We start from the raw sequence: 25,086 nt of genomic DNA on the forward strand, positions 1-25,086 counted from the left end.
GACGGGACGGTTGAAGGTGGGTCACAGATCTCCTCGTAAACTGCTCTGAGAGGGAGTAGATGTCGTAGGGCTCGGAGTACGCTTCAAGTCCAGCATCAGCATCAGCATCAGCATCAGCATCAGCATCAGCATCAGCATCAGCATCAGCATCAGCATCAGCATCAGCATCCCTACAGAGGCTGGATGCGGGGGGTACACGTAGTTGGACTTATCTGATCTGAAACAACGTGCGAGAGTTGTTGACATTTTTGGCAATAATTTCAGAAAAGTATTGCTGTCTTGCTTTGAACAAGCCATCATTGAATTTTCGCAGACTTATTTTGTATAGTTCTAGATGAATTTGGAGTTTTGTTGATCTCCATTTACGCTCAGCTCTTCTACAGTCAGATTTCAAATTCTGCATTATCTGTCCTCCTCCAAGTTGTTTTCTGTGTGTTTGGTTTTCTCTTAGTTTTGATTGGAGCCACCACATCTATGACATTACAGACGTTTCTATTATACTCATCCAAAAAATCATCAACTGTCTCACCACTCAATGTTGGTGTCATTGCAATGGCTTCCATAAACTGTGAACTTGTGTTGTCATTTATGTAACTTTTCTTTAAACACACAGAAGTAGGAGGACCAGATGTTACACTTATTGAAATAAATAAAGTCTTGTGGTGAACTTTCATTGAGAATAGTATTACTGATACCATCATTCAACCACGTTTCATTAAGAAATAAAAAGTGATGTGTCAAAATAATATCATTAATTAGTAGTGACTTGTTAACAAGAGATCTAACATTAAGAAGAGCTAATTTTAAAGACTTTACTGGAGACACTGGTGGACTTTTTGGATGACATGTTATAGGAGTCAAATTTTTATCTCTATAAAGCTTTTTGCTTTTCTTTAATTTCACAATTTTACCTGTGTTACCTGTCACCACAGGAATTAAAGAAGCTACATTAACTCCATAAGGCCCTGACTTTTTCTGGTTGTTCCTAAAAATAGAGCTATTGCAGTCTAGACCCAGCACACATTAGACCTGTGTCGCTCTAATTTGAACACAGCTGGCCTGAGGAGAAGAGTGATCCTTGGCCTGGTATCGTCGAGGAGGGATGGGTGGTGCAGATTGGTTGTCTATTGGTCTTAGGTTGTACTTTCACGTATAAAATGATGTAAGGTATGTAAATAACTGACAATAGCCAAGCAATAAGTGATAAATATCAGTCTCTTCATTACAATGTTTTTGATTTTGTTGAATAATCCTAAATTAATGTAACTACAGTGTACAGTTTAAATCCATCATGAATGCCAAAGTCCCATTTATTGACATTAATGTTACAAACGTTCTGTCCTCGATACATAAATGTAGCTCAACGGCAAAAACATCACACGGAACACAAAAAAGTAGCAGATAAATAAACATTGAGCTGTTCTACAGGAGCACTTTATCAGATACATTCAGAATGAGTGCACTTAAAGATACAGAGCTTAGCTTAGCTTAGTTTAGCTTAGCTTAGCTTAGCTGACGGGGGCTGTCCAAACTATAACACACACTGTGTGCTCCAGCTGGGTGGGGGTCAATTACAATTATGTTCTTCATTACTCAAGTTAAATAACAATGAATCACAATTACTGAAACTGAAGTTTTTGCTTATTTTTGACTTTTTTTCTGCAACTACACCAAACTTGCCATATTTTAACCTATTTTATTTCTTGCCATATTTTAATGCATTTTTGCTACATTACTTCCATTTCTGACACTTCTACACATTTCAAAGCATTTTCTGTAATTTTTTTTCCACTTTCTAGACATGTTCAGCACTTATAAACCCTTTCCACCACTTTTCCACCTAATGTCACATATGTTGACCCATTATTGTCACTTTTAACCTCTTTATACTATATTTCATGCTTAATTTAGCCAATTTAACCACATTCATGACTTGTCATGCCCATTATTTGCCAGTTTAAACTAATTGTTCCAATACTGACACTTTTAGCCCTTTTTGGCACGTTTTCTGTCCGTTTCTGTCCACTTTATTTTGCAACTTTTAACAAATTTATGTGGTTTTTAAAAATCTATTTTCACCACCTTTTTCACCATTTTTGGTCACTTTTAACCCATTTTATTTATTGTGCTGAAAACAGATGGTAAAATGTGGGAAAGTTTAATATGAAACATATTTTTTAAACTGTGTAGAACTGTACATAGAACTGTAACATGGTTTCATATTATTATAATTTACATTATTTTTTATAGAAACTACAATTACAAAGTCAATTATCTGAACTCAATTATAATTTAATTATGACGGCAACATATTTTTAAAATTACAATTAAAATTGTAATTAAACCATGATTGTAAATTAATTGTCAATTACACAATTATATTTATAATTGACCCCAACCCTGGCTCTAGCGTGTTGTACCAAGGTGTTTTCCTCCACAGCCATTTACACAGAATAACAAGTAAATACATAGTTCTCTATAACATTCTTTTATACGAGTATATCTTATATCTTTTTATTAGTGAGTATAGAATACATTGTTGTTAAACAGACACACACACGCACACACACACACACACACACACACACACACACACACACACACACACACACGCACACACACACACACACGCACACACACACACACACACACACTCACACACACACACACACAGAAAGAGGAAACAGAAGTACAGTGTGGTCACATGACTCCAGATAAGCTCATGTTAAAGGCCCTCATTGGCTGCTGTCCATAGTGTTCATTGAGAATATTCCAGCTCATTCCAGAATACAAATATTTCACAAAGTAACCGCTGGAATGATCCACGAATCGTTGAGTCATGAGGTCACAAACAATCGTTGCCAGGTCAGATAATTGTTCACAGGAGTCCTACCCAGGGTTGGGTTCAATTAATGGGGAACCATGTTACAGTTCTATGACTTACACATATGTCATTAACAATCAATAAAATATGTTTCATATCAACTTTACCTGTCACTTCTCTTTAGAATCATTTTACAATAAATTAAAAAAATAGAAATCTAGGGCTACACTGACAAAAAAAGCTCTGATGTCCTCACCAAAAATATTCATACCAATATTATTATTGATTAGGAAGCCTAACAAGGAAACCAAGAGATGAAAAACTACTGGGATGATAGATAATATGTTTTAGCATATTTTACATCTGATTTAAGACATGAGTCAAAGTGACAATAATAGAGAAATGTTACATTTTATGAGGTTATTTATTAAAGGCTCAGTAATTGTGATTAGTTTTGATTGAACTAGTAATGAGAATATTATTGTAATTAACTTTCAGGGGGAAAATAACAATTGTAATTTTATTTGTAATTGGAAAAAGTGTTGGTCACCGTAATCATAATTGAGTTGTAATTGAACATAGATAATTGAAGATGTAATTGTAATTGAAAAATGTAATTGACCCCAACCCTGGCATCAACAGAACAAGGTTTACATAAACAGCTCTTAAATCCAAGTGTTTTAGCCCATGAGAGTGGAGGTAGGTTCTCCTGGAGAACATGATGAGTCATGCTACAGCTGGTGTGACAGCTGGAGCTAAAGGTGGAGCTACAGCTGGAGCTAAAGGTGGAGCTACAGCTGGAGCAAAAGGTGGAGCTACAGCTGGTGCGACAGCTGGAACTAAAGGTGGAGCTACAGCTGGAGCTAAAGGTGGAGCTACAGCTGGAGCAAAAGGTGGAGCTACAGCTGGTGCGACAGCTGGAACTAAAGGTGGAGCTACAACTGGAGCTAAAGGTGGAGCTACAGCTGGAGCTACAGCTGGTGCGACAGTTGGTGCGACAGCTGGTGCGACAGCTGGTGCGACAGCTGGAACTAAAGGTGGAGCTACAGCTGGAGCAAAGGGTGGAGCTACAGCTGGAGCTACAGCTGGTGCAACAGCTGGTGTGACAGCTGGAGCTAAAGGTGGAGCTACAGCTGGAGCTACCGTTGGTGCTACAGCTGGAACTAAAGGTGGAGCTACAGCTGGTGCGACAGCTGGAGCTAAAGGTGGAGCTAAAGGTAGAGCTAAAGGTGGAGCTACCGCTGGTGCTACAGCTGGAGCAAAAGGTGGAGCTACAGCTGGAACTAAAGGTGGAGCTACAGCTGGAGCTAAAGGTGGAGCTACCGCTGGTGCTACAGCTGGAGCAAAAGGTGGAGCTACAGCTGGAACTAAAGGTGGAGCTACAGCTGGTGCTACAGCTGGAGCTACAGCTGGAGCTTCAGCTGTTTTTTTATACAGAGCAACATGTGACACGTGTGCAGAATATTAGACGTAAACACAGAATGTGACACATAAAGAACCTGAGGTTCTAGTTTTTCAGCAGCTCCAGTGGTTCTAACACCATCAGCTACAGATTAAAAATAAGACACTACAGCGTATGGAGCCACACGTTAAACACAGGCGTCAAACTCATTTTAGCTCAAGGGCCAAATACGGACCAGTTTAATCTCCACAGATTATAGGTGATAAAATATTTAAAGTATATAATAAACCGACAATATCCAAGCAATTAATTACATTTCCTTGATTTTGTGACCATTTTTTATTCAACTTGGGGAAATTTTGGGGAATAATATAAGGAAAATTGTAGGATTTCAGAAAAAATGAGAGGACCGGGTAATCTACATCTAAAAAAAACTGTGGAACCGTGGGAAAAAAATGTCATTAAATTTGTGGTTCTCAAACTTTTTTTGGACAGTGTACCCCCTTTCTCTTACTTTTGAATCCAAGTTTCCCCTTTGTTCGACTACAACATTTTACTCAGAATTCTGTGAAAAACAACTATAGATCATAATGAGGGGGGCAAATAAGTGATAACACACATTATAAATAATCAATTTGTTAAATAAATGGAATGAAACAGTATTTAGTGACTCCTGAATAGATTTATTTTAATAGTTTTTATCATTTAAGTTCATCTCCCTCCTTATGTGGGACCAAGACTGACCTTTATATTTTCAGTTCATTTTCTAATCAAGATCATTTTGTGTGTTCTTGGTGTAATTTTGTGTGATTTGTTGTTGTTTGTCTATTGTTTTTATTCTTCAGTATATTTTTCTGTGTTGTGTTGTTTTGTTGTCGTTTTGTGAGTTTCTGGTAATATTTAATACAACTATCATTTTTTGACTAAAAATATTATAAAACAAAATATTTTTAATGCTTTCATTTGTTAATTTTCCTCTCAGTCTCTCTCTGTAGTGCCATCGTGTAGCCCTAGGGGTACACGTACCCCCATTTGAGAAACACTGATTCACACAATTATTTATGTTTTCGCGCTGCTTTTTAACTTTTTCCTGCGGGCCGAGTCGGGAGCTTTAAAGGGCCAGATTTAGCCCCCGGACCTTGAGTTTGACACGTGGTTTATACACAGAGACAGAGGCCACGCCCCTGTAGGGCTAATTAGCAGCATGAAAGAGATCCAATGAGGAGGGAGATCTGTCTGTGGTCTGACCCTCACAATCACAGACGCCACCTCGTCTCAGTCGTTCTCTCTAAGCTCCTCCCACAAACATCAGAGTGACCCATGGAGAGTTTTATGGTTCTCGGTGCTGCTTTAGAACCTCTACGTGCTCCACATAGTTGAGGCGACAGCAGCAGCAAAAAGACAAAGAGCTTTGGTGGGTAGTAGTGGGAATATAACAGCACTCACCACTGTCTGTCTGTCTGTCTGTGCAGGACTAAAGAGAGGTTACATGGGGGGTGTTATATGTATACAGGCTGCTCCTGTGCAGTCAACAGGCGGTACATGGCTGCAGGCATGGTCTTCATATGGATCTAGAACACAAACACAGCAGTGCATTAGAATGTTCTCCCACATAATCCCACCCTGTACATGTGTACAACAGAATGTTAAGTTGATATTTCATTTATTCAGACAAGGTTTTTCAGGAAATGTTTATCTCCTGACATGTTTTGATTGTCAACTGCCAGTCTTCCTCAGAGGAGTTGACTTCCGTGTAAAAGTTCCAGCAAGATTCATTTGGTCATTTGTTTTTGACAGACTTTGTGGCAATAAGATGCTAAGGAGGTTATAGCAGGAACTTAAAAAGGTGGAAAATGTTGAAGTTACACTTTATTTCTACTAATTTATGCAATTGTTTCATTTTCAATACATTTCATAGGAAATTATTATCTTCCTATTTTACTAGCTACTACCAAACACGTTTTAACTAATCATATAACATTTGTAAATCACTTTTAAAAATGTATCTTATATATATATATAAATAAATATATTTATAATATACACCAGATCTGCAACACTTAAGAACGTTTGTCACAATGTTTTAGTGAAAATAAACATTTAAAAATGGTTAATTTAATACTAAAGCTTTATAACATGCAGCAGTATTTAATCTGTCATATGTATTTACTGTATGTTGGTGACTAGAGCTCCTGAGGGCCCCTCACATGGTCCATGTGGGCTACCTGGGGCCCGCGGGCACCGTGTTGGTAACCCCTGCTGTACAGAGTCAGGCCAATAAATATACATACTAATGTACTACACACTCATATACAGAGGTGGAAGTAATGGATTACAAGTACTGACGTTACTGGGATTGAGTTGATTTTATGGGTACTTGTACTTTTTTGAGTATATTTCGAAATCAGTCATTTTACTTGTACTCAAGTATGTTTTAAAATAAGTAATTTGTTACATTTCTCCACCCAACCTGGGTGCCATGTTAGGTGTTATTTAACTGCAGATGTATTTTACACCACCAACAGACAAATAGAATAAATCATATAAAATCAAAGAGTTCAGATAAAGATCTCACCTCTCCCACAGCGTTGGACAGGATGTGGACAATCCTTTCATGGGGCGTGGCCACCACACTCTGGCCATTGATCTCAATGATACGGTGTCCCACTCTGACTCCGCCCCTTTCAGCGATGCCACCACGCATAAGGCTACAGATCTGTTGGAACGACAGCTCATATTTTCAAACTGCAAAACATTCATTTAAACCCTGGACCATTAAAGCACTGCTTTTTGGCTCAAGTCCCCCTTTGTCCACTACAATATTTAGCTCAGAATTCTGTGAAATAAACAACTCTAGATCATAATGATGGAATGAAGAATGCAATTTTGTAAATAAGTGGAATGAAACAGTATTCAGTGCATTTCTATTTATAGTTTTTATTATTTACTGTCATCTTCCTCCTGATGTGGAACCAACACTGACCTTTGTATTTTCAGTTCATGTTCTAATCAACATCATTTATATCATCATTTTGTGAGTTTTTTGGTTTTATTTTGTGTATTTTGTTGTTGTTTGTTCTTAATATTATTCAGTATATTTTTCTCTTATTTTTCTGTGTTTTTGTTGTTGGTATTATATAAATTATTCTCTATCAGTGTGTGTTTTTGGTGTCGTTTGGTTGTTTCTTGTGTCGTTTTGTACGTTTCTCTGTTGTTAATTTAGTGTCTTTGTTGTTGTTTTGTGAGTTGCTGATAATATTCAGTTTTATTATCATTTTTAACTAATAACAAACATTATAAACGCCATATTTTTAATGCTTTCATTTGTTGATTGTCCTCTCTCTCTCTGAAGTACCCCCTGTAGTGCCATCGCGTACCCCCATTTGAGAAACACTGCATTAGACAGAGCAGATTCAGGTACTCACGATGCCATTCTGAACACTAAAACCCAGCTGGTAGCGCAGGTCGGGTCTTCTGATGAGTACCGTGGTCACGGGGGGACATCTGACAATGTTCAGCTTGATCCGTGACTGGTTCTTCAGACCCTGAGGGACGGTAGAGGTGATGTTTAGTTTCCATGTGTATGGTGTCATGTGCTTTAATGACGTGGACGTACCTTAATGATGCTCTGACAGGTGGACAGAGGAAGTCCAACCAGGCTGGTTCCATTGATGGACATGATCTGATCCCCTATGTTCAGTCTCCCTGACCTCTCCGCTGGGCCGGCGTGCATCATGTTGGCGATGATGACCGTGGGGAGGATGGAGCCCCACCCGCTCTCCACAATGACCACGCCCAGAATCTCACCCTTAGCCTTCTCTACAAACACCTAAAGGAGACCAACACTGATTACTTTGATACTGTTGCTATGGTGAAGAACCCATCCAGTCATAGAACACAACAGTCTGATCAAATCCCAACCCATAACAGAAACAGGACATTTTGTTGTTTTGTTTTTTTGAAACATTGCAATCAGTAAAAAGCAGTGACTCACTCCCTCTCTCTGGCCCACATGTTCTATGTTTATAACCATGCTGTTCTGTAATCACCAAAGGAAGAACATCGTTACTTAAAACCTCTAAAGCCCCAGCCACTTTTCTCCGAATATCATATACCCATAACAAACAACGTTTTTCTAAGCTTCTACATGACCTACATGGCTAATTCTTTTTTCAGATTGAAGTACGACCCTTAGTGGTTAGAGGTGATGCAAAATTTTGGAAATATATGATACTGAGTGACAATAAATCCTGTTTTAAATACAGAAATCTGTAGATTGCCCAAAAGAAACTAGAGATTCACATCAAATATGAAGCCAATTCTCAGTAGCGAAGGCTTTAAAAGCTGAAATATTTGAACTAATGTATGGCCATCAACTGTAGCAGGTTTGGTGATAATAATAAACAAAAGGCCAAAGATACATATGTTTTTGTACAAAACATTTAAGGCGGAAGCCCACTTTACCACAACTGTGTTAATGTTTTCCAAAAGTTTGGAAACAAGTGTGTGACTGTAATATGTCAGTCAAATTGATTCCAATAATTATTAGTCTTAAGTTTGACCACTAGGTGTTGCAATTTAGCTTGAAATAAACACATATTATCCGTTTTTATTCAGGTTTCTGCTGTGCCATGCCTAATGCTATTTTCCGTTCCACTTTTTGATGCCGTTACGCATTGGGTGTTATTGAGCAATGCTTTGACCAATCAGAATGCTTGACACCACGTTGTAAAGCTCAGAGCCTGTAGAAATTGGTCGATCAGAGCTGGATAATGGAGGGACTGGCCTATTTACGCATGAGCACTATGCGCCTCATTGGAATGATTTCTCGACTGATAAGTGCTCAGATGTGTGTAATGGTGTTGTGTCTGTCTGACTACATGATTTGGATTTATCAAAATATGGAGTTTTAAGCACATTGGACCAACTTTTGAGAAGAAACAACGAAGGTAAGACACAATTTGTCATCATTGCTAACTTTTTACGCTATGGATTTTCTGATTTTGTAGCGTTGTTTTGGTACGTAACATACCCAACCTGTATATCAGTGGATTCAGCTCAGCCTGCAGTTTCTGTAGCAGGTTATGTTCAATCTCTGAGTATGTTCAGGCTCAAATTAGGGAAACTCTGAGTATCTCATTCCTAAACGCGAGGTATGTTCTTCTCTGAGTATGTTACCATGGCAACATTGTCTGTGAACTCAACCTGGTCGCTGGCAGGTTTTATCAAAAAACCCTGGGTTACTATCTGGCTCCGCCCACCTGAACACCATTTCTGAACACTTTAATGAACCTTAACACTTTTCTCTGAAACACATTAGTCACATCACACACCACAGACGTGTTCACATCATTAATAATGTTGTGTTGCTTTACGTTTTTTTTGTGATAACGGTAGTTTTCTTTCTAACATTGTGGATACAGATCATTAAGTGAAAGTCACTGAGAGGTTGATCTGCATTAAAACATCTACTGATGTCTGTAGTAAAGTTCACTGAATACAAACCTGTGGATAATATAAAGGAGGAGATGATCATTTAAATTAATCCACTTTTAAGGCCTGATTATTGTTTTATATTATTATACAGTTAAATCTGTAGATCATTCAACTTTGAAGGTGTGATGACGTAGTGACTTGTGACACTGCGCTTGGAAGCGTTGGGTCGCGGGTTCGCGTTCCGCTTCAGGGATTTATTTATGACAATTTTTAGGACGTTGAGATGACGCTGGCAACAATATTACATTAAAAATCATTATAAATGATGCGATATCAAGCAGCAGTCACTGTCTTTATAGCCAGTGTAACGGGAGGACTCTCTATGCAGACATCCTATGCTGCTGCCATATTATATCACATTATTCCCCGTCACTGAAGCAATAAAGTGATGAAGCGACCAAAAAGTGTGACTAATTACGGGCGATTTAAGCCACTATAGTCACTGAAGACTGAACGCACCTTTAGAACAGGCTCATAGTCCTCAAACACCAGCTTATTTCACCCATTAGGATGAAAAAATCTCTCTAATCCGGGTGGTTGCCATGGCAGCACGAGTAAATCTCTAATGCCATTGATGATGGCTTTTTGTCGCGTGCATGCACGTCAGTAACCCAAGGTTTACATACTCAGGGTTGATTGACCCACTTCATACCAGCTGTAATGGAATCAGATACACACAGTTTGTTTATGTTGACCCAGAGTTTATGGATAGACTCAGAGTTTGTTAACCCTCCTTTATGGAATACCCCTCTGGTGAGTGAGCTGTGGTCTTTTGTTCTGAATGTGGGTTGGCTACAGTTTTAGCTGAGTTTGTTAGGATTATGAAGAGGTATAGAATGTGTGATTTAACTCATTCTTTACAACATTTAGACCCGTGAGAGTCATGGAGGCTGGCGCTGCCACATTGCAGGCAGTTTCAGTTATAGCTACTGTCATCCTACAAATGGTAGAACACACCCTACACATTGTGCCAGTTCATAAAGTTTCACAGGTTCACTGCCTACGTACATCTTTGCAGTTCTCAGACTTGGAGAAATGAACGAGGTCATCGTTGTACATGTCCTGAGTGTTGAGCAGGTCACTATATTCCTTTTGGCTCAGGTCCTCTGGGTTGATGCCATTGGCCCGTAAAAACTCCTGGTAGGCCACGCTAAACGCCTGCCCGATGGACTGGGCAATCAGCTGGGCCTAGAACACAGAACCAACCTGTATGATTGAGTTGATTACTCAGTTACAGTTCTAGCTGTGATGACTCACGTCGTCCGACTCAAAGACGTGGCAGATCATCTTGTACTGGCGCTTGTTGTCTTGATCTGATTCCGAAGCTTCCACGTTCTCCTCAGAGTCCGATCGTGGCATCCTGCGCCTCGCCATCAGGACCACGATGTTTCCAATATCAGCGATGTAGGAGATGGTTCGCAAAGGGTGGTCCATCATGGTTTCCTGAGAGCAGATAAACAGAGGAAACACTCTTGTACGGTGTATGTTTGAGGACATCATCAGGTCTCAGAATGAGGAACCTCTGTCATTGGTCAGAACAAACTGACTCATGACTTAGCAAAACCTCCGTCGAATTTAACGGCTTCAATTATCAAAACAAGCGCCATTAAATGGCACGGCCTCAGGTTTCAAAATAAAAGTCTTCAGACTCAACGGCTTCAGGCCTTAAAACACGACATGGCATTTTATTTTGAAGGAACCAAAAGTACACATGACGAAGTTGAAAAGCTGTTCTTTCCTTTTATATCTTAAAAGTTAAGATATATCAACGTATTGTTTGATTAAAAAATACATAGTTAACATGAAGCTCTCGTCCTAGTTTCCTGTAAATATCAAAATATCTTACAAACAAAAGATTTAATTTTAAAACAAAAAAACGCTGCTTGTCTGGTTTTTGATTTTTTTTGTATTTCTGTTTTGGTTTTAAGTCAGTAAAGCAAAATAACCACACCGTTTATTTGTTATTTTGATTTGGTTTTAAAACGGAATGACCAAAGAACTAAGGGTACACAGATTGTGGTTGTGTTCACAGTGAACTAATCACTCTAGACTTTGATTGGAAACTTTACAAGACCAGCAGATACAGACGCTCTAGAATTCACCTGTTTGATCCGCTCTAGACTTTAGACATTTGCGTTCACACTGACCAAACAAGGACTATTGGAGCAAACAGATCCTAGTGCATTTTAACAGCTTTAGCGTCCATCGGTGTGAACGCTCCCTTAATATATAACTCTTTACATTTGACATGACAAATGCCATAATATCACTGTATTAAAAAAAGAAAATAAAAGCACCTGGGAGTCAGCATTGAGCACTTTGATTCTTTGGGTGGAGATGAAGAGATCCACTTCAGTCATTGGCTGGAGTTCCCCTTCTGGAGCCTAAAGATACACACAAACATGAACAACACAAAGCACGTTACACACACATCCATGAAACTAAAATACAACACATTCATAGTTTTCACCAACAGACGATGACGACATCAAGCGGCAGCAGCATTCTTGGTTAGTATAAGGAACGATGTCTGCATTAGTGGTACGATGGTGGTTTGATTCCAGTACTGTGTTAGAAAGTGGTTTAAGGAAGAACCTTGAGTATTAATCTGGCTCGATTAATACTTCAAACCCTACTGATGGTGGAGTTATAGTAAAGCTATAGCAACACTGATTCCATATGAATATCCATATCACACGTCACCTTTGGGCGATGTTACGAAGAGGACAAGACGACATGTTGGGTTATCAAACATGAAGAAAGGGACAACACTGAACATCCACAAAGGACAGCACCAGCACGAAACCCTGATTATGACGAAAAACCCTCACAAAGCAAAGCCGGAGATGACTCAGCAGTTTCCTGCATCCAGCACACAGATACTTTTACTGGAGAGAAGAACTAGGACTAGAAGCCTGGTGGTGTTCAGAAATAAAATCAATGAGAAATTAATTGTAAAAGTACTTAAAGGCCAGATGAGCTGGATTCAGGAAACAGTCAAAGACAGAGAACAGATAGTGACAGAACACATGACAGTGGTAGAGATAGACTTAGAGAGAGACATGCTCAGCGCTGGGGAGGACAACATAAATAAATAGGTACTGCACCTTTTTTCTGTTCTGGGCTAATTTCTGGGCCGTCTGCTGGGCATGGAATGAAGCAGATAGGAGAGGGACAGGTTAACAAGTTAAAACAAGAGACACAGAGGATGGTTCCTCCATGTACTAAACTGTAAAGTGGCTTTACAACGATCTGATCGGCTATATCGGACCGGCCAATATTTTCATTTCATGCAATTAATGTGATCGGCTGTAATGTCTGAATTCACTGATTTGATCAATGACGTCATTGTCGTGATGAAACTTTCTGTAGATACTCTCTCTCACATCATCTCAATTACACCAAAGAGTTGTTTGCTTTACATGACACGGTTTTATTTCACTCACATTTGTGCACAAAGGTGAAAACCTATGAGTGAACGGCGAAAATGTCGATCGGTTGGAGCGACGCGGCTGAGCGCCAGACTTCTTCCCCAGTCTACTGGCTCTGAAAGCTGGGGCAGCGTCTGCTTTTAGTGTGTGTGTGTGTGTGTTTGTGTTTGTATGTGTGCATGCTTGTTTTGTTTAGCGGAGAAATGTGCTCCCGTTTACTTTCGCTTTCATATCGGAGACTTCTGTCCGTTTCAGGGTGGTGGTGGACACAGAACTCCATTCCTTCACAGCAGTCATTGAGTACGACAGGCATACAGCTTATAATAATACGCTCCCTCACTCTGCACATGGTCGAGAGACCAGCGCATTCATTCGCAGTTAAAGGGCCACGCACCCACACACACACACTCTGACAACAAATGTTATGTTCACGTCCTGCATGGAAATTCTTCAACTCTTTCACTCCCTCACAGTCACAAAGCTTGGTTTAGGTCCAGAAATATGGAACCGTTTGATTTTCTGTGAATCTGTATCAGGAAGTACCGAAGGAATTCGGTCGGTACCAAACAAAAACCAATCTGAATTCATATGATCGGATCTGTGATTGTTTTTCACTGATCGGCCCAAAAATCCTGATCATGTAAACCTACTTTACAAGGACCTGATGTCTAAGTGTTTGGTGCTGTGGACATCTTTCATGTAGGGGTTACTTCACCACAGCTTGGTACTGTAATGGTAGAATGATATGTACATTATATCCATAGCTTATAGAAGCTGATATAGATGCTTACATACGTATGTATATTTCTCTTTCCCTGTATGCTCAGAGCTCTGTGTTTCCCCTGGTTGTTTTTTCTGCAGACAAGTTCACAAACATGTCTTGTTCCCACAGAAGATTTTCTCCACCAGTGTCAGACAGTGTCATAACAAAGTTCTTGCAGATGTCCTGAGCTGGAAAAACCTTATTCCCTTCAAACTGTTAGCTAATTGATTAGCTAATACCAGCCATTCAGATCAGCTTTCCTTTTTATCCAATAAGAAATCTGTACAGCTACTGTGTGATTGATTCCACTAGAGAGACTTCTTCATCTGTACTGTTTTTGTTCATGCCAGAGATCTGGAATAAACCCCACAGAATATATGTTGGTCCATTTTGGCTTTACTTCATTAGACATATAGGGGTGGATTCACTAAAATGTAAAATACAGGGTGGTAAACCAGCTGCGACTCTAAATCCTTGGCTTTTTTTTCACCTGCTGTGGGGAGCTCACTAACAATGCGGCGAGATGAGTGCACAGAAGCACAAAATGACACTCTGGCATGTCTGATTGTGGCCTGATGCTCATGCCATCAATGCAACACCAGAGTTTTTTGGTCAAAACATGGAGAGAAAGACACAGGAGCTCACTGGAGCTGTACGCCCGGAGCAACATTCATGGAGCTCCGCCCAAAGCATCCTCTACACAGCAGCCACGCACTCCAAAAGCGCCGCCTCGGGTGTCCAGCTTTCATTCTCCCTCTCACACACATTTATCTGCATTTTCTTATTCAGTGGCTGTTAATATTGACTATTGTTTGATTTAAATTATTTTTGTATAATAGAAAAGTTTAGGTTCCAGCAGACCCCCGCCACCCTGAAAAATAGGAACAAGTGTGTCTGAAAATGGGTGGATGGATAGAAAGGTCACCTTGAGCATTTTTTCATCTCCGCTGTTCTTTGTGTCAGCATTCAGTGCAGGTATGATGTGTGTGTGAGTTTGCAACTGAATGTGGGTCGTACTATTTTCGGTGCATAAAACAATCACCGCAAACAGTTCCAGATTTGATAAATTGCATTGCGTCCACTGAATTATTTATTTGCATTTCCTCCTCCCATTTTTTTGTGCCCCTTATGAGATCCGCCTACTTTACATATTAATCAGAGGGAAATGCACTAAATAGATTGTGGGAGCATTGTGATGCAGTGAAGACGCGCAGTCCTGATTCCCTAGCATTTGTACCCCTTATTAGCGTGTGGAGTGCCGTTTGCACACGTTTTAATACCCCTAAACCTTTAGTGAATCCGCCCCATAGTGTATGCTCAAAGATTTCCATAACAGTACCAAAAAAAATAAATATCAGCATCCACCATTGTTTTGCTTTGGTTTTCAAAATACCAGGAAGGTCACTTTGATATGGTTTTAGGGGTCCCATTGGCATCAATAGTGGATGAGAACAACTTTTGAATGACATACAGGTACAGTTTTAAAAATGTTAGTTATATGGTTCAGCACTATTTCTTTCCCCATCACAGAGGTGACAGTCCATTTGCCAAAAGTCAGTTTCTATGTCTAGACATAATGCTGCCAAGGTCCCTAACCTAGCCCTGGGTCCAGAGTGATGCCTGAGTAATCCTCCAGACTCGAAGTCTTCTCTGTTCTAAGGACTTTTTGAAAATGTCTTTGCCTGGCTCTTCAACTAGAACCAATCTGCAGATACTGTAATAACACCACCAGGGACTAAATGCTTTCGGAAACATTGTCTATTCATTAGGGCACTAAAACTCCTCCAAAAACAACACAGCACAATTTTATGGAAACAACTGCAATATGGTTGCTACAGTGACATATAACTGAAGAACATGCTGTGCTCTCTCGTGATTTATTTGGTTCTCATTGCTCGACCTCATTCTGAGTATAGATGAGGGAAGGAGGAGTTCCACCGTGGTCCAGGTCCTGACTGCACACACTGGCCCTCATTTATCAACCTTGCGTGAAGACGGGTGCAATTTTGAGTTCACATTTGTTCGTACGACGATTGATTCATGAAACACTCGTATTTGACGAATCCCAGCGTACAAAGCATCAGGTGTTGATAAATCCAGTGGCTGAATTTGATCATCATTAACATGTTATGTCCTTAAATATTGAGAGAAAACACTCCGTGAAAGATGAGCTATCGAGCAGGTGATGTCTGCCCCCCTGTGTGCTCTGCTAACAGACCTCACAGCAGAGATCCTGGAGTGACAGAAATATTATCGGCCTCAGTTGTCCACACACCAAGGTAAATAATACATTAAAAGAAACTAGCAGGGTTTGTCAGTGCGTTTAATGAAAGAAAAACAAAAAATTGCCGGTATCGGTAATAACGTGAGCTTTTTCAAAGTACATTTTATTTTGTTTAATTAATTTTAATCCATTTTGATCTGTTCTGAATGTGTGTCTGCTTATGCTTAAGTGACAGCTGAGGTTTGTTTAACACTTTATTTTCAGTCTCAGTCAGATCTGAACCACAAATCCACGCATTGATTATCAGACTTGACGTGAGATCTGATAAATCGATAATTGATAAATACTGAAGCTTGCTTGAATTTGGTCAAATACACCTCATACAATCAGATCTGAACATACGAACGGTTGATAAATGAGGGAAAATGACTCTGAGGATGAAACTTTGAACCTCATCTATGTTGCATTAAGGCTGCTACTTTCTACTTCAATGATGCCTATGAATCCAGGCTACACATCAGTTAGCTGGTGTACCAGGTGTTCTACCTGAAAAAGGTTCAGCAGTGTTTTGAATACATGGATCAACCTTGACTTCAATGGAAATTTAATCCTGATATTTAAAGCAGAAATGTCTATCAGCCCAGATAAATGTTCTTCTTTCTTGCTTATTGGCGTGTTGCAACCATCTTGAATAGGTGTGTAACCCACATGAATAATAGGGTTATAAATCTGTGTGATTAGAGGTGTAGTCTTGCCGCCGAACAGAAGGTGGCGCACGTTTCTTCCTTTTCCGGTTCCGGCTCTCACTATGACTCCAATGAAACAGCGTCGTGTGGCGCTCGGTAAAATGTCCAAAAGAGGAAGTTTGGTGACGTTCAGTGTTGATCTGACTCATCCCTCAGAGGACGGAATCCTGGACTCAGCCAACTTTGAATCTTTCCTGAGGGAGAGGATAAAGGTTAATGGGAAGACTGGGAGTGTCGGAATGACTGTGGGACGGACCAGGAACCGCATCAACATCTCCTCACGCACCAGCTTCTCTAAAAGGTACCTGAAGTATCTGACTAAGAAGTACCTGAAGAAGAACAACCTCCGTGATTGGCTGAAAGTGGTAACGTCAGACAGAGAGACGTACGAGCTGCGATACTTCAACATCTTGTCCTGGGGGGTACTTCAACCCCAAAGAACCCTTTAATGAATGGTGGACCCATGAGTGTCAAAAAGCTTTTGACGCCATCATTGAAAAACTTACCTCTGCACCTGTACTTGGTTTTGCTGACCCGAAATCACCGTACGTCCTCCACACCGATGCGAGCACTACAGGTCTAGGGGCTGCCCTGTACCAGGAGCAGGATGGTGAAATAAATCAAACTGCATCTGTATCAAACATCCCAGTGAATGAATACTCATTTAACAAAATAATTTAAATACAACATAAATGGGTATAATGCACCTAATGCTGCACTACACTATCACTACTGTGCTGCTCAATTACCTAGCTGGAATAGCTGCAACATTAGCACTCATATTAAATAGCATAGGAAATGATAGCCGTTAGCATAGAGGCTAATGCTATTAGCGATCTTTTTTAGGACATTACAACTAAATTACAGTGATACAGTCCGTTCCATAGTAATGTTAAACATCAGGCATCAGTGCCATAACTCCCATTGGTTTTAAGGAAAGTATCTAAACAAGGTATTGTGTGGTCAACTAACTTCCACAAGCTAACATGGAGGATTAGCTTATTAGCAACATAGACTAGGCCTTGCTTACCGGAGCTCACAACGAGAGGGCCAACAAGACACATGCAGCGCCTCACGTTCACTCTCACACAAGAATCAGTGCCTGATAAACAAACAACTTGTTAATAATCAATATAGGAATATTAATCATGGGTTTATGACTTTTATATCATATCTACATACGAGGGGATCCTTAGCTTGTGTGGGTGCGGCCTTCAGGTATAACGTCTCAACCGGAAAAGGAAGAAACCACAGAGTGCACACTAACATAGACACAGAGTAGGTGCGCCACCTTCTGTTCGGCGGCAAGACTACACCTCTAATCACACAGATTTATAACCCTATTATTCATGTGGGTTACACCCTCCCCTCTTGAATCTGCATGAGTCTCTTCATGTTGTAATGTGGCTCATAGGGGAATTATCATAGTCACTGATTGTGTCAAGAGCTTCGTTAAAGCTTTTAAAGAGACTTTGTGCAAAAGAGATTAAGGGTTTTCCTAACTGAATGTAGTGAAGGCGGTCAGGGGGTTGTCGTGGCCTCTCTGACTTTCTTGCAGAGTCACTTCTGTCTTCATTTGCAGGCTCCTCCAAATCACCAGAAGATTGATAATTTCCTTCATCAGCAAGAGCTGGATTTTTATTTGACTTATTCATTTCGTTCTCATTTGTCTCAATCTCATTTTCATTTCTCATGTCCAGTTGATTTATGTCCTTGTCTGCAGAAGACTGCCCATCCATGACTTCAGGCTCCTCACTTTCAACCATCTCAGAAGGTGTTCCAACAGTTTCAACAGGAAGACTGCTCTCATTAAGTTCATCCTGAGGACTGGAGGCTGAGGGGTTTGTTGGCATGAATGGCAAGCATTTATCCTTCGCTGCTCGATTTACACTGATGTTCTGTCTCTTTGGAACTTTGCACACCTAGACAAATTTTTTCTCAGGAATTACAGATGATTGAATAGGATAGATAGGTGTATCGTCCTCAGACTCTAAGTGTGCCTCTGAGAGCTGAGGGTGACTTTGTCTGGTTTTTGGTCTGCTGATTTTGGGTGTGATTGCCTACGCTAGCAGAGGGCTTTCATCCAGTGAAAAGCGATACCCAGCCCACAAGCTGGAGTTTCTAGCCATGAAGTGGTCCATTGTGGAGAAATTTCAAGACTATTTATATGGAAACACATTCACAGTCATTACCGATAACAACCCATTGACTTATGTCTTGAAGTCAGCTAAGCTTGACGCTGCCAGTTATCAGTGGTTGGCTGCTCTTTCCACCTTTGAATTCAACATCAAGTATGGTGCTGGGAGAAGCAACCAAGATGCAGACGGCCTTTCCCGACGACCTCATGATACTCTGGCCGATGACCAAGCTTCCCTTGAGGAGAGAGCGCGAATCAAACAGTTCACCACGTATCATCTCTCTTCGTCTCCTAACCAACAAGACATATCAGCAGACACAGTTACTGCCTTGTGTCAATGCCATCTCTCAGGAAAAGATGACGACAACCTATCTTCAATCACCATAGTGGAATCTCTTGCCATTCATCCTGAAGCAGTACCGGACATCTATGGTGGCGAGGAAGTCCTCGGGTGTTCTACGATACCAACTTGGAGCCCAGCAGAACTCAAACAACATCACAAGGCTTATTCCACCATTGGACGGGTCATCAATATCTTGGAGGCGGGAGGTGAAGTCAAACCCAACCTTACCTCTGACTCTGATGAGCACAGGCTGATGTTCAAGGAGTGGAAAAGGTTGGAGATGAAGGATGGTATACTTTACAGAATTCGTTGGTCAGGAGAAAACGTGAGTTACCAGTTTGTTGCCCTAAAGTCTCTTAGACCCACCATTCTCACATGCCTACATGAAGATATGGGACACATGGGTTTAGAAAGAACACTGGACTTGATTAGAGCAAGGTTTTACTGGCCAAAAATGGCTGGGGATGTAGAGAAAAAGCTCAAGTCATGTGGACGTTGTGTCAGAAGAAAGACACAACCAGAAAAATCGGCACCCCTGGTGAATATCCAAACAACTCGTCCCATGGAGCTGGTGTGCATGGATTATTTATCTCTAGAACCTGATAGTCACAACACTAAAGACATCTTGGTCATAACTGATCATTTTACTAAGTATGCGGTTGCCATACCAACAAAAGATCAGAAGGCTACTACAGTTGCAAAGACTCTCTGGGAACAGGTCTTGGTGCATTATGGGTTTCCAGAACGGCTGCTAAGTGATCAGGGCAGAGATTTTGCATCTCAACTCATCAAGGAACTCTGCACCCTGGCAGGCATCACTAAAGTGCGCACAAGTCCCTATCACCCAAGAGGAAACCCTGTAGAGCGGTTTAACCGAACACTTTTAGGCATGTTGGGAACCTTAAAAAGCAAAGAAAAAAGTCACTGGCGAGATTATGTAAAATCGCTAACCAAAACGAGTTGTCCTCTGCTTATGGCTACCGGCAGATCATTCGTGTACTCAAGCTCAGGAACAAAACAAATTCTACAGGAAAAGTAGGGTTAGCTACCCTCAAAGGCAAAGTGCAGCAAATGATACCTGCCCACGAGAGAGTCTGCCTTGAAAGCTATGCCCGAGCTGACAGCACCAGCGAGCATGCATCGTTGAACAACCTGACTCCTCTGCCTTACCTGGTGGAGTATTTCTAGAGTGCTGCCTCATCACCCTAATCAAACAGCATCCTCACAAAATGTCTGTGTGGGTGAGAAATAAAAATGAAATAAATCAAACTGCATCTGTATCAAACATCCCAGTGAATGAATACTCATTTAACAAAATAATTTAAATACAACATAAATGGGTATAATGCACCTAATGCTGCACCACACTATCACTACTGTGCTGCTCAATTACCTAGCTGGAATAGCTGCAACATTAGCACTCATATTAAATAGCATAGGAAATGATAGCCATTAGCATAGAGGCTATTAGGACATTACAACTAAATTACAGTGATACAGTCCGTACCATAGTAATGTTAAACATCAGGCATCAGTGCCATAACTCCGACTGGTTTTAAGGAAAGTATCTAAACAAGGTATTGTGTGGTCAACTAACTTCCACAAGCTAACATGGAGGATTAGCTTATTAGCAACATAGACTAGGCCTTGCTTACCGGAGCTCACAACGAGAGGGCCAACAAGACACATGCAGAGCCTCACGTTCACTCTCACACAAGAATCAGTGCCTGATAAACAAACAACTTGTTAATAATCAATATAGGAATATTAATCATGGGTTTATGACTTTTATATCATATCTACATACGAGGGGATCCTTAGCTTGTGTGGGTGCGGCCTTCAGGTATAACGTCTCAACCGGAAAAGGAAGAAACCTCAGAGTGCACACTAACATAGACACAGAGTAGGTGCGCCACCTTCTGTTCGGCGGCAAGACTACACCTCTAATCACACAGATTTATAACCCTATTATTCATGTGGGTTACAGGTGCAAATCATAAATATTATTTATTTAATTACTTTCCTAGATCAGGGTTCATACTGAACTTAAGGGAAAGCAGCTGCAACCATGTCATGGGCAGCTTCAGATCTGGGAAGAAGAACCAACTAAGATAATAAATCTGGAACACAGAGGAAAGGTGGAACATTTCTCCAGTTGCAGGCATGCAGTGAGGAAGACTACATCACAAGAAGTGATGGGTGAGACGCACCAGAAAGGAAACTGGAAAATGGTCAGAGAACAGCAACATCATAATGTCTGTAATATTTAATTCACAGTGAGATCCAATGAAAGAAGAGCAAATAATCCACATCCTCTCTCAGAGCCTGAGAATATTTATTATTATTATTATTATTATTATTAATAATAATTAACCCACTCTAATTACTGTCTGCCTTCAACCTGTGACTTTGTTTTTTGTAGGTTTTCACTGAAATATACAGAAAAGCTACAACAACTATAGTCAGCACCAAGGTTGGGGTCAATTATAATTGTAATCGCATAATTCATAATTAATTACAATTATGGTATAATTATAATTATATATGGTATAACTGGTAATTGACTTTGTAATTGTAATTGCCATGAAAATTCTCTAAAAATTGTGAATTATAATTTAATGCAAAACCGTGGAACCATGTTACAGTTCTATGTACAGTTCTACACATATGTAGTTAACAATTGTTAAAAAATGTTTCAAGCTGAAAAATGAAATATAGGGGTATACCGACACAAAAAAAGGCTCAGACGTCCACACAATAAATATTAAAACCTATATTTTCATTGATTATGAAGCCTAACAAAGTAATCAATAGATAGGAAATAAATTAGAAGATAAATATTTGTTTATAGTGTATTTTACAGCTGATATAGGCCCTGTTATCATAAAAGATGCTAACAGAAAGCTAACACAAGAGAAAGGTTAACTTTTATTAGGTTATTTATTTCAGGCTCAGTAATTGTGATTAATTGTAATTGAACTTTAATTTAGCAATTGTAATTGACCTTCTGAGGATAAAAAAATAATTGTCATTTAATTGTAATGGGAAAAAAGCTGGTAACTGTAATCGTAATTGAAATGTATTTGAACATGGGTAATTGAAAACGTAATTGTAACTGAAAAATGTAATTGACCCCAACCCTGGTCAGTACATTTCATATAAATATCTAATATCCATTCATCCAATTTCAAAAGCACTTCGTTTCAGGGTCCAGAGGGTCTGCTGGTGCCTATCTGCAGCTGTCATTGGGCACCAGGTGGGGGTACACCCTGGACAAGGCGCCAGTCCACCACAGAAATATCACTTACATTAATATGTAATTTCTAATAATTTCTACACCTTTCGACTAAAATATGAGTAAATGGGATATATATATATATATTTATTTTTTTTTATTTTTTTTACCTCCATAAATGAAGGTAAAGAAACCAAAACGCCACTCATTGCACTTCAACTTCAGGCTGATTATTCTCAACCTGACCCTGAGTTGTTACCTTAATACGACTAACGGCCTCCTGCGCCTGCATCATGCGGATGTTTTTAGACGGCGTCTTGTCGGACATTAACTGAGTGGAGCCCAGGTAATTCGCTGCAAATATGATGCCATCAATCAGGTCCTCTGGGTCACATGGGCCGGGTACTGGAGGGGTGAGAGAGGGTCACTGTGTCACATGACTATGGAATGTCGAGTTAAAGATGCTGGTTTATACTGTTGAGGTTCTGTTAATTTGGATTCAAATTGAATATACATTTTAATTCAAATAAATGTAGAAATAAAATGGATATTAAATTACTTTGTCAACTAGAAGAACAATTTAGATCCAAAAACATTAATGAGACATTCCATATCATTTCAACAAATGGTCCATGCACTTCAGTCTCAATTGTTCATTAATAATCAATATTCACACTGTACATGTTTAGTTTGATCTTATGTATACTTAAAGAGATATGGATAATTTAGTGAGGGTTGGTACTGTGTGAGTCCTTATTATTCTTTCATGTTCATCTTCCAATATGTCTGTAACTCCATCACATAGAAAGGTAAATATGGTATAGTAATAAGCTCCACCTACTCTCTCAGAATATAGAAATAGATCTGCTATACATCCTATCTGGTGGACATGTCAGCTCCTCTAAATAGTCACAAAGTCAGTGTGTGTTTGGGTCTGGAACATGTTTGGGCCTTCAGTAAACTACTTAGCATATGTCTCAGCTCCCTGTAATGTGATCAGCTTAGAGCTATGAACATAGACTGTTCACATCACTCATGATTAGTCACAAATATGCATTGGTTCTAGGCTCACACACTCTGGAAATAAGAAAAAAAACAACTTTTTTTTATTATTTTATTGGCCCATAACTGCATGTGGGAAGTTAAGAAAATTAATCTTTTTTTCTTCTTCTTTTTTATTTTAAACCCCAACTTTGGGTTATTTCACCACTTCCCAATATTGAAAGTCCTTTACATGAGGCCATTGTAGCCTCAGTGTCTCATAATCATTTAGTGTTTACTAGTATTTCACTAGTAACATAAAAAATATAGTAAAAATTGCACCAGAGAAACATTATTTTAATTTTTTATATATATATATTTTGTCCTTTTTGGGGTATTTTAGTCTTGAAAATGTGTTGAAATGACATGGAATGACTATTTGCTTTTTGGGGTTTTTTTGTTATTATTTTTGTCTTGATGGCAATTTATGACTTAAAAAACCAATTTTTCCTCTAAGGCTGCACGATTTTACCTCAAAACAAAATCCCAGCTTTTTACTTTGAAAACTTGATTTTCTATGCCAATTTTTTCCCCCTTAAAAAAAAAAGACACTGGATTTAAAAATTTCAAGTATTTTCTTTTAATTGAAAAAGTGAAAAACAAATTTCCTCCGTATTTGTTAAAGCAAAGCTTTAAAAAAGAATGTTAAATCCCATGTGGAATTTATAAAATAACAATAACAGAAAAAAACCCACACAAAATGTACATTTAAAAAAGAAGAGGTTGTAGCGGAGGTCTGTCATGTTAAACATGTTTAAAACCCTCAATAACTAATGAAATGTTGATTTTATATCGATTATAAAATCGATACTTTCTTCCCATAAAAGAAAAAGACTGAAAGTAAAAACTCACCTTCTACATAAGTGGGAAAGGATGCCAGGCTTCTTCTCGACTGTCAATTCAACAGAACTTTATGTCAACTACATTTATTAAACAATAAAATACGTGAAACGTGGAAGAAAAAGAAGAGTTAATCCCACCTCTTTTTCAGAGGGAGACGTTTCCAAGCTGTGGTCCTGCAGCAGATGTCTGCTGGATGATTCTGCTCCAGGAGGAGATGGAGATCCTGATCCAGGAGACTGTTGGAAGAGCAGAGAATGAGAACCACACGGATTAAAGTTAGTCTAAATATTGTTAAGGTGATCCCATCCTGTCCCAGTTCCTCCTATCCTCTCTACAGTACAGAGCATATGAGATGGATGGATGTTTGGGAGAACACAAACCTGCAATCATAGGTTTCATTAACGTTTTTGGTAAAAATTAACCTATTTTCATCACCTTTTCATGCATTTTTGCTACATTACTCCCATTTCTGACACTTCTACATCACAATTCAATGCCTTTTATGCTTATTTTTGCCAATTTAACCACATTTATGACTTGTCATGTCCATTATCTGCCAGTTTAAACTAATTGTTCCAATATTGAGACTTTACATCCTTTT

General features: G+C 39.5%; 1 protein-coding gene across 4 annotated transcripts in view; it reads right to left on the reverse strand.

The window, feature by feature from the left end:
* Positions 1-5,012: 5,012 nt before the first annotated feature.
* apba1a (amyloid beta (A4) precursor protein-binding, family A, member 1a) overlaps positions 5,013-25,086 on the reverse strand; it is a 44,638-nt gene continuing 24,564 nt past the window's right edge. For 2 of the 4 annotated variants that reach the window (XM_028458020.1, XM_028458019.1), the window contains 10 exons: positions 24,623-24,721; positions 24,495-24,534; positions 22,861-23,006; positions 12,020-12,106; positions 10,980-11,165; positions 10,731-10,910; positions 7,843-8,055; positions 7,652-7,771; positions 6,802-6,942; positions 5,013-5,797 (listed from right to left, as the gene is read on the reverse strand). In XM_028458020.1, the coding sequence (XP_028313821.1) occupies positions 5,726-5,797; positions 6,802-6,942; positions 7,652-7,771; positions 7,843-8,055; positions 10,731-10,910; positions 10,980-11,165; positions 12,020-12,106; positions 22,861-23,006; positions 24,495-24,534; positions 24,623-24,721 (1,284 nt within the window). In that variant the 3' untranslated portion in view covers positions 5,013-5,725. Of the gene's footprint in view, positions 5,798-6,801; positions 6,943-7,651; positions 7,772-7,842; positions 8,056-10,730; positions 10,911-10,979; positions 11,166-12,019; positions 12,107-12,829; positions 12,866-22,860; positions 23,007-24,494; positions 24,535-24,622; positions 24,722-25,086 lie in introns of all 4 variants that reach the window. The other 2 variants (XM_028458017.1, XM_028458018.1) reach the window with 2 other exon arrangements.

This window comes from Gouania willdenowi, chromosome 9 (genome assembly GCF_900634775.1).
Source record: "Gouania willdenowi chromosome 9, fGouWil2.1, whole genome shotgun sequence".
Lineage (NCBI taxonomy): Eukaryota > Metazoa > Chordata > Actinopteri > Blenniiformes > Gobiesocidae > Gouania > Gouania willdenowi.